Below are 11,010 nucleotides of genomic sequence, written 5' to 3' on the forward strand. Positions count from 1 at the left end.
TGTGTACAGATTACTGATTAGCCCTGTGTCCTGTCGGTTCCAATCTGGCTTTGTCATCTATGCTTTTGTGTGGCTAGCACTATATTCTGTTGATTGTTGGTTGTGTCTGATGGGTATTTTGAAAACATAAGTAAAATTTGGACCATAGTTGTCTGGCTAGCTCCATATTCTATAGACTCTTGGCTAGCCGTATATCCTATAGATCTTGGTTTGGCTCTGTGTGAGATAAGCTCTTTACTAATGCTGCATTCTATAGGTTGTCTGTTGGCCTTTTACTGACAGCAGCCTCATGTGTTGACATTTTAAGGTTCTCTGTGTATTTTACTCAGCAGCGGCAAACAGCATGACCTGATTTGGAGACTATAGGCTGTTGATCTCTCCGCAGTAGAATATGGCTGCTCACAGTAATGGAAAACATTCAATTTTGTGGGGACAATCAATTGAGGAAAAAACAATTATTAAAATAGGCAATGTTTGTTCTGGTACCTGGCCTCATGTCCTAGGGAGAGGATACAGATCAGCCATGATCTAACTGAATGGCGGAACAAGCTTGAGGGGCTGAATGGCCTCCTCCTGTTCCTGTTCAGAGGAAAATTGTGTTGCTTTTTTTTCCCCCTTTATGATGTATTTTGTGCTGGTTAAGGTGAGAGATGACAGTGGGAATTTTTGTAGGTTTTTGCCCCAAGTGTCAGCATTAAGCACCCACACGAGGTGAGAGTAAAATCATAGGTAGAGAATAAAGCTCCCTTTACCCAATGTACCTTTACCTCAACCTCAGAAGAGCACTGCAGTCCACAGCTGTCACCAGACTGTGTACAGATTACTGACCAACCCTGAGTCCTATAGATTCCAATCTAGCTTTGTCCTCCATTGCTTATTCTATGCTTTTGTGTGGCTAGCACTATAGTCTCATGAATTGTTGGCCATGTCCGATAAGTATTTCGCAAACATAAGTAAAATTTGGACCACAGTTGTCTGGCTAGCTCCATATTCCATAGGCTCTTGGCTAGCTGTATCTCCAATAGACTCTTGGCTAGCCCTATATCCCATAGATCTCGGCCAGCTCCGTATCCGTTGGACCCTTGTGCATCATTCCTGTTTCAATCAGCTGGCTGGCCCCTCAAAGTGAGATTGCCCATCTATTATGGAACTTCTTTAATGTGCTTCCGAGCTCATTGGGAACTGTGTGAGACTTCCCAAATTAATTTCACCTTGGATCCTTACAGGCATCAGAGAGCACTTTCAGTCTATCGCCAGGTCGCAGCTGTCCTGAGTCCAATTAAGTCAAATCCCGTTTCTGTTACGTAGGATTTTCACTGGTGTTTAAGGGAATCACTATTCACTATTTCCTTGATTTTTCCTGTCTCGGCTTCTTTCGAACCAGAGGGAAAATAAATCTCTTGGGTACCTGAAACAGCGACCTCTTACCAATGCCAGTCAGACAATACAACTGTCAAAGCAGGAACCACAAAGTTGCAGAGTGAGACCCTGAGCATCGTAAGTGGATAACCTGGCCTGCTTCAGATACACTAAGGACCAAAGGAATGGAACATCTCAAAATGGAACTGTATTGAAACTATTCTTTTTCACAATCGGTAATTACTTCACTTTGAATCCAAAAATTAAGAAGATGTAATGGTGAGGCAATCAACTTGTGATATGGGATGACCTCACCTTGATTTATTTCTGGCTGCTTTTAAATCCTAGAATTTGCCTGATCATTCCCTTGGAAGTTTAAAATAGTTCAGATTGCCAGAGAGTGAAAGCTGTGGGATATTTTGTTTGATACAGGAGTTGGGAGGGATTGGATCTCAGATTGTTTTGACTGATCTCCCATTTGGATCAGTGTTTACTCTCAATTAATCCATTGACTGTCCCTAACTGTTGCACTCCCTTTAATACACAACCAATCGACACAATGAGATCAACATTATTAAAAAAACAAATGGTCGTTAAGCATTTTTGAGAAGTTACAGACCAGTGGATATAGAGGAATATCTGGTCTGAAAGACTATCAGAAAACTACCATCATACAAAAAATACTGAGAGGTAGATCCAGTTTTCACCAGAATTGTACCATTGCAGTTCGATTATACATCAGAACACTACACTACCAAAATGAAACAGCCTCATTCAGTCCCTGAGTAGAGCTTTTCATCCTGAGTAACTTGATTGCAGTTATACATTACAATATATAAAAATACAAAAACAATATATTAAAACAGTCTGCAAGCACTGTATGGAGCTTACACTGACATCAGCACACAGACTTAAACATTACTTTAAAAAAAATACCAGTTTCTTACTAGGTCCTGATCAATCAGATTTCCAGTTTTCACAACCCTTGCTCCACTCTCTCCTGCCCTTTTCTGGCTTTAGACCCAGGTGATCTATTCCTGAGTGGCTGCAGATTTCTAGACACTCACGGTCTGGTTTTTAAAACACGGGTTTACATTGTTCCGTGTATATCTGCGTCTTACAGTGTGATGGAGTTCTTTGCTACGGTTTGCAGTGAAATATTAGTAAATGGAAGAGGTGATTCCCCCTGCCCTCACCTCCCGGTCCCATTCCCTGTCTGGGTTGTGTACTTCTGGAAAAGGGGATCACGCTATTGAACCTAGTCACTGGACTTGAAACAAGATCACCCTGCTTCAGTAGAGGCCACATTGTGTTTTAGCTAGAATTGCTGTTTTCAGTGGAATGAATGCTCCCAAGTACCTTATCAAGGGCGAAAGAGGGTAGAGACCCAATTACGCTCAGAGATGTCGCAGCCAGCTCAGAGCGAAGGGGAGTGGTTGGGTGTTTTCTACACCCTACGCTACGGTGGGACGGGGAGGGAGGAAGGAGGAGGGGTAGGGAGGAGGGTCCATTCTCAATCGGCTGTTTCTGGCAGCTGTGCTAATTTTAAAATTGTTTCCTCTGGAGGATGGTGCAAGATTTCCCCCCAAAAATTAACACTTTAGCAGTTGACAAAAAAACCTCAATCTGATGGTTGGGCACATGGTCCATTGGCAGTGTTCCATTGGCAGTGTTCCATTGGCACATCGTCCATTGGCACATGGTCCATTGGCACAGCTTTCCATAAATTGCCCGTCAACTCAAATCATCAAGTGAAACAAAGCCACTGTTTCACATAAAAAAGGATTCTACTTGCACAAGATACAAAGTGCCATGTGGCTGATAAGAAGTGTTGAGTCCCCCTCTCTTCCCCTCTTTTCATAGCAGACCCTGTGAAACTGGGATTTGTTCTGGTCTTTTACTACATTAAAGGAGCTATATAAATGCAAGTTGTTGTTGTCTGGCCTGGCTCGGTCTGGTAATGTTGCAGTGATCTCCAAGTCTCACAAAAGTGTGCTTTGAACATTGCATAAACTGTAACTGGGCCATTCCGTAAATCCCAATGGATTTGAGCATCAGAGCAAGTGTGACCATGAGGTGAGGCCAGCTGGTCTCGACAGGTCTATCCTCAATTCCACAGGGAGTGCATGTGTAACCGTGGCATTAAAAAAAAATCAACAGAACCGTATCAATATTGAGAAAAAAAATCACTCCAATGGTGAAGAAATTGCCTTGTGTTGGGTGATGTTGGTCTTTTCTCCCCACCTCAGAGGGACCAGTCTCCAGTCCTGGTGAGGGGGCACTGGCTGAGTCTAGGCACAGTTGATTGAGTTGGGGAGGAAGAGTGGGAGTCTGTCACAAAGAGATTGTCCAGAGATGATGGTTGGATACACTATGGTGCATTCAGTGTGGATGTACATACAACTCTCCAAACATCCCCCCAACCCCCCTTAGACACAAACAAGAATTGCAGCATCTCACTGGCAGATTGTAAACAAAAGTTCCAGTTATAACTCGGTAGTCAAGACAGGACAGATGTCAAGGGAGCACCATAGGGGATTTGGACTCGATAACTCAATGCGCGGGTGGACTTGCTGAATCTGACCCTCGTCAGAGCTGAAACTACAACTTGTCACGGGTGGATAATTGGAGTCCCTGAGACACGACTGTCCTTAAGTCTTCTAGTGGAGGTCACTATCACTATTACAACTGTCCATCTGTAAACTCTACCTGACCTACCAATGTAACAAAATACCTTTACACGAGTGGGGCCCGAACAACTCAATCTCTCTCCCAAACGCACTTGGTAAAAATCCTGCAAACATTTAATTACAAATTCTGATTGGACGTAGCCCAAAATATCCAGCAACTGAACAGCATCGTCGCTGTGTTGGGAAATTTCTGGGCAGTTTCACTTCCTGGAACGGTCAGTTCTCTAATCTCAGCTCAGGACGGGGCAAAACTAACTTGAGATGGACAAAGGGATGAAATTCAATAGTTGGACTTATACTGCGTTAGCTGACAGCAGTTGGGGTGCTAATGTCACGTCAGTACCTTGGCTAGAAGCAGTAATACTGGCTCATTCACCCCCTCCCCCTCCCTAGCCCAGGTGTGCTGCTGTCCAGCTGTTGCACCCTCACTGCTGGCCAAGCTGGAATCTGTGTCACTCCGCTTTAAAGACATTTTCGAAGCTGACCAGTTGCCTGGTGTTTTTTTAAATCCCCGAGATCAAAATTTCCCTGGGTGAGGGTACAATCTGGGTAAAAACGAGGCAGCCTGCAACTCATTAATATTCCTAAAGTAGCTTTAAATTCCCCTCCTGATCCCCTCATGTAAAAAAAAAAGTAAAGTTTAAATTTGGCTGGTCGAAAGTTGGCTATGCCAAGTGTTCCTGCTTCAGGCCAGGCTGGAGGTTGGAACATCGAGAAGCCTCCAAAAGAGTGTAAGTGGGGCCCCTGGGAGAGGGGGGAGCAGCGAGTCTAAGCCAGACAAGTGGGCCCCACCAAGGGGGTTGGGGGGGGGTTCAGGCCAGGAAGAGGGACTCAATGGAATCTCTGGGATGATGGGCCTAAGCCCCTCTATCCCCGATGGTGGGCGGGCACCATGCTCCTCACAGCCTCTTGGGGCAGGTGGCTGCTGGAGATGTGCCCGCGATGGTGCTTGTATCTGAGAGCCCCCTGCCCGTGAGGTGGCCTTCCAGCACTGACCCCACAAACTCCCGACAGGTCAGCGCTGGAGGGCACGGCCTGGCCCCGGCACAACCACAGGGGTCGTGGCCCGTGGATTTCCGGGGCCTATCCGTATTGTGCGATGTTTAAATAACGGTGGGGTCAGTTCCTGGTCTCCAGCAACCCCAGTGTAGAGCTCCGTGTGGCAGGAGTCCGGGCATGTGCCTCCCATGGGCAGGGGGCGTGCGGCAGAATTCCCAACGGCTCTCCCCGGGGCGAATCTCTGCGCCTGGAAGGATAAAGACACAAATTTACCCCATTTACCATATTCAGGCCGGCTTTAACTTAGTGCAGGTGGTGTAGTGGGCATGTTACCTGGACTAGTAATCCAGAGACCGAGAGTTCAAATCTCACCCTGGGATTCAGGTTCAAAATAAATCTGGTATCAGATTGTCATTAAAAACCCAACTGGTTCATTCATGTCCTTTAGGGAAGGAAACCTGCCGTCCTTACCCGGTCTGGTCTATATGTGACTCCTAACTGCCCTCTGAAGTGAACTAGTAAGCCCCTCCGTCAGGGCAACCAGGAGTGGACAATAAATACCATTCATGCCAGCGACGCTCATGAATTAAAAAACAGATTGTGAGATTCGTGCATCTTATTGGGCAAACGGTGTCTTTGTCGGCTGATACAACAGCAGTGGGTGACAAGTGCAGGGTGGGGATTGATTTGGCAGTTCACTGGGCCATAATATCACACACAGGGATGTTATTATAGAGCAGGGGGGGTGCTGTTGTTTATCAGATTAAATTCCAGAAATCCTAACACTGAATTTCCTCACCACTTTCATCTCAGTGAAGACACTTGCTCCATCAGAACAGGAGGTGCCGACTACTGGTGATGAGGTACACTGGTAAACACTCCACAGACAGCAAACAACCAGCTGTCAGACAGGGCCTTTGGTTTCATGTAACACTGCTACACATCCCAGAGCAAACGGACAGAAGTGATTCCAAAACATGGTGCTGTGTGCTACGAACAATGACCTGCGTCCCGTGTTTGGATGAAACTCCATCTGCCATTTCACGGGCGTTAGCCTGTTTAAGATAAACAAGTCAGAACCTTTGCAGGCAAAGTAATTTCATACAAACCCATTAACACCTTCATCATTCATATCATCCCCATGAATCAGTGAACAGGAGTGGGGAAAACTATACATTCCTACTGCTGATAAGATTATCTTCTGGCTTTAGAAGGAGGTTCATCTCATGGTGGGTTTCTCAGGACGTTGGACTATGCCCCACCAGTGAGCACCAGGTTTGAGTGTCCATGTTCTACCTGCAATGGGTCATTCATTTCAAACCTCCTCTCGTCAATCAGCAATTCTTCATTTCAGTGCAGGCCCTGAGCAACATAAGAGATAGATCAAAGTGGGATGGAAGGAAACAATACTGAGAGGGGGGTCAGTTTCCAGCTGATCTAGGAAGGTTGTAGAGCCAATTGGCTTAGGTCTCCAAGGTAAAATTGGACAAGTATCTTGGAGAAACATATCACTGGTTACAACTGCTAGGATAATAGGCAGTCAGGTCAGATGGACCTGTGGTCGCTTTCAGGCTTGAGATTTTCTGTATTTCTATGTAATGCTAACCTAACGTAGATTATAATATCTCGTTAGAGATATATCATCACAAGAAGCACTCGAGCTTTGGTGGGAAATTATCCAAATCTGTCACTACCTGAAGGCCAAGTCTAGATCCTATGACATTATTATTTCCATCTTGTGGTACCTGTATGAGAAAGGAGAGTGTTATTGAGTTAACTCTTAGCATTGACTAATCAACAGTAGAAAGTCAGATCTTCCAGACATGGGGTAGATGAGCACCTGATGAGATCAATAACCTTCAGTTAAAAGGGAAAATGATTGTCCCAGATGTGAGTACTGTCAATTTTTTTGGGATGTAGCTGTGTAGTCAAAGTGTTTAAGGGCACATCACTCCTTCATCATCATCCCACCTGGTGTTTGGTGAATTAAAGACTGAATTGTGTAGGGGGAGAATGGCCTCATTCACAGGTCATGGGCCAGAGGTGAAGGAACTGGAACATCTTTGTTGGATGGTCAGTGTTCAGGATTCAATGCAAGTCAGCCTTCAGAATAGTCACTGTGGGTTGTTGGCTACTCAAGCCATTGTTGATGATACCTGGAAGAAAAAGGAATTGGCAGGGAGCAAGGAATAGGGACTTATATCACGGGCAGATAAACCTCTTGCTCTCAGCTCTTTGGGAAAAGCTAAGCTATAAAATGGACACAAACGACATAAAATCTCAACATTACAGGAATTAAGATGGACCTCTGGAGATTTGCAGGGTTTGGATTTGGGGGGGGCGGGGGGGGGCTCACAGAGGAGTCTGTTGTCTAAAAAGGTTTTCAGTATGCCTCAATTAGCTGAATATCTGTCCAAATCTTATTCATAATCAGAATGAGAAGAAGTTGGATTCACGGTGAAGTCCTTTAGATTGAGATGGAGAACTGCTGGGTTTGGAGCTCGGCGGTGTGGGTAAACCTGAGGTAGTTTCGCTTCCTGAATTGGTTCCCATGCATGATGGGCGTCAGGTCTTTTTTCTTTTCTGCAAACTCGACCCTTGCCTGCTCTGTTCCTCGGCGGACTCTTGCAGAGCGCTCTCGGAACTTTCCGGAAGCAGCTTTTCCACCTGTTCCCCCGTTTCCTCCAGGAGCAGGGCAGTGCTGAGTTCTTCTTCCGCGTCGGGTGACAGGCTGGGCGAGGGAGAGGAGGCCGAGGGTCCAGTTGTAGGTTTGCTTTCCTGTCTTCCCTGAGTACTGGCAGATTGTGGTTGCTGAGCAGCTTTGATTAAGCAGTTGGCCACCATGTGACTAATGCTTTGGCAATAATGGCACTTCTTTGGTTGAGGAGGTAGTTTACATTCCTTTGCATGATGGTCCAAACCGCCACAGTTATAGCATCTGAAACAAGGCAAAGACTAGGGTTAACACATATAGTGTTTACTTCCAGCTAATAGAAAATTACTGTAGATTCCACAGGAAGCATTTTGAAGCCTCGGCTCAGTTCTCGCCTTTGAGTCAGAAGGTCATGGGTTCAAGTCCCACTCCTAGAATTTTGTAGCACAGAAGGAGGCCATTCGGCCCATCGTGCCTGTGCCTGTGCCTGTGCCGGCTCTTTGAAAGAGCTATCCAATTAGTCCCACTCCCCTGCTCTTTCCCCATAGCCCTGTAATTTTATCCTCTTCAAGTATTTATCCAATTCCCTTTTGAAAGTTATTATTGAATCTGCTTCCACCACCCTTTCAGGCAGCGCATTCCAGATCATCACAACTCACTGCCTAAAAAAAAATTCTCATCTTCCCTCTGGATCTTTTGCCAATTATTTTAAATCTGTGCCCTCCGGTTACCAAACCTCCTGCCACTGGAAACAGTTTCTCCTTATTTATTCTATCAAAAACCCTTCATGATTTTGAACACCTCTATTAAATCTCTCCTTGACCTTCTCTGCTCCGAGGAGAACAACCCCAGCTTCTCCAGTCTCTCCACATCACTGAATTCCCTCATCCCTGATACCATTCTAGTAAATCTCCTCTGCACCCTCTCCAAGGCTTTGACATCCTTCCTAAAGTGTGGTGCCCAGAATTGGACACAATTCTCCAGCTGAGGCCTGACCAATGATTTATAAAGGTTTAGCATAACTCCAGAGACTTGAGCACAGAATCTCGGGTGGTAGATTGGAGGCCTGCTCGGAGAGCATTGGAATAGTCAAGTCCGGAGGTAACAAAAGCACGGATAAGGGTTTCAGCAGCTTATGTTCATGATTTAAAAGCCTTTAGATTCCTGTTGGTCTTTTTTTTTCAGTCTGTTCATGTGGAATGTGTGTTATTGTTAAAAAAACAACTCTGTTGCCACATGGCCATTGGCCATTGGGCAAGTCGCTCCTTGGCAAAGTGACCTGCACTGAAAGTTAGTAAAGAGTGCTGGTACCAATGATTAGTGACAAAACCACTGGACCTTCGACTCAATCTGATTAATAAAATATCAGGCAGATGTGCAGACAGCTGCAAGAGGGCAGGGAAAGCCATAAAACTCATTAAAAAGGAAATACAGGCTCATTAAAACCTGCATGTGCACAAGGTTCACCACCAGCTGGAGGGTCATTGAATGGACATTTTCTAACGGCAGGGGGCAATGTCACATCATTAACAGCAGGGCCTTCAAAGCACCGGTCAACGTTCTCCCACACTCCCTGCTGGGCTCTTACTCCCTTTTATTGCCGATGTTTGTGGGTATTACTGGGACTCGAGAAGAGCACTGTAACTTGCTTTGTACAGTGTGCTTGTACAATACGCTGAGGATTTCATTAGGAGCCCTCAGTGAGACAGTGCCCACACTCTGCACTGCCATCGAGACCCTATTCAGACAACAGGAGCATTGGAAACAGCTGGTCACACTCATACAGACACTCAGATTCACACTCACAGACACAGTCACATTCATACTCAGACTCTCACACTCAGATTCACACTTTCACTCACATTCACCAAAACCTATCAAATAGGCACAACTCTGTTACTGATTGAGTATTTGTACCCAGGACGTGGTGAAGTACAAACACACCCACATATACACACTCAAAATATAATATATACACACACTGTCACATATACACACTCAAAATATAATATATACACACTCAAAATATAATATATACACACTCAAAATATAATATACACACACTGTCACATATACACACTCAAAATATAATATATATACACACACACTGTCACATATACACACTCAAAATATAATATATACACACACTGTCACATATACACACTCAAAATATAATATACACACACACTGTCACATATACACACTCAAAATATAATATGTACACACACTGTCACATATACACACTCAAAATATAATATACACACACACTGTCACATATACACACTCAAAATATAATATATACACACACTGTCACATATACACACTCAAAATATAATATATACACACACTGTCACATATACACACTCAAAATATAATATATACACACACTGTCACATATACACACATCAAAATATAATATATACACACACTGTCACATATACACACTCAAAATATAATATATACACACACTGTCACATATACACACTCAAAATATAATATATACACACACTGTCACATATACACACTCAAAATATAATATGTACACACACTGTCACATATACACACTCAAAATATAATATGTACACACACTGTCACATATACACACTCAAAATATAATATATATATACACACTGTCACACATGGAGCTCAGAGGATTGTGGGTATTACAGCCACCATTATTGACTTATCGAGGGGGCACCGCGCCATTGGAGGGGCCGCACCGAGGGGCCACACCATCCGGACGCCCCGGGGTTGTGAAAGTTGCTATATAAATGCACACTCTTTCTTTCTCTTCTATTTCCACGATGAGTGACATGTCGGGCGAACAATGGCAGGGGTGTGGGGTCGAGGCGATGGAACCTCCTGGAAGGGTTTCCAGTGCCCGCAGGACTAAACCCCAATAGGGGCCGATGCTTCTCGGGAGGTGGCCAGGAAATTAGGAGGGAAAATAGATTCCAGTTGTTTGTGGGATCGAGAACGGAGAGCTCGGAATCGATGGAGTGACCAAAGGTGCAGAGAGAGGGGGAAAACTAGGCAAAGGTGAAATGACATTCCGGAATGGGCATCTTACTTTAATCATCACCTCCTGACCTTTGAAGGCAACTAAACAAGTGATGCAGAATAAATAATTCATGAGGCTCAATTGGTAAATAAACACAATGGGGGCTCAGGCTCAATTAATCAATGTCATCGGTCTCAATCACCATGGAAATATTAAATGAAAATCAATCACACTGATAACGGGGGAATAAGGTCACAGGGGCTCTTCCCAAACAAACTACGCACCCTGGGGGGAGTTCACCATCCTCA

The 11,010-nt window shown here is 44.7% G+C and overlaps 1 protein-coding gene across 1 annotated transcript in view; it reads right to left on the reverse strand.

Moving 5' to 3' along the window:
• Nucleotides 1–7,613: 7,613 nt before the first annotated feature.
• Nucleotides 7,614–11,010, reverse strand: part of LOC137342881 (protein lin-28 homolog A-like) — a 42,916-nt gene continuing 39,519 nt past the window's right edge. The window contains exon 4 of the mRNA XM_068007055.1: nucleotides 7,614–7,986. Within this exon, the coding sequence (XP_067863156.1) occupies nucleotides 7,614–7,986 (373 nt within the window). The remainder of the gene's footprint in view (nucleotides 7,987–11,010) is intronic.

The sequence above is a fragment of the Heptranchias perlo genome, chromosome 26, assembly GCF_035084215.1.
Source record: "Heptranchias perlo isolate sHepPer1 chromosome 26, sHepPer1.hap1, whole genome shotgun sequence".
Lineage (NCBI taxonomy): Eukaryota > Metazoa > Chordata > Chondrichthyes > Hexanchiformes > Hexanchidae > Heptranchias > Heptranchias perlo.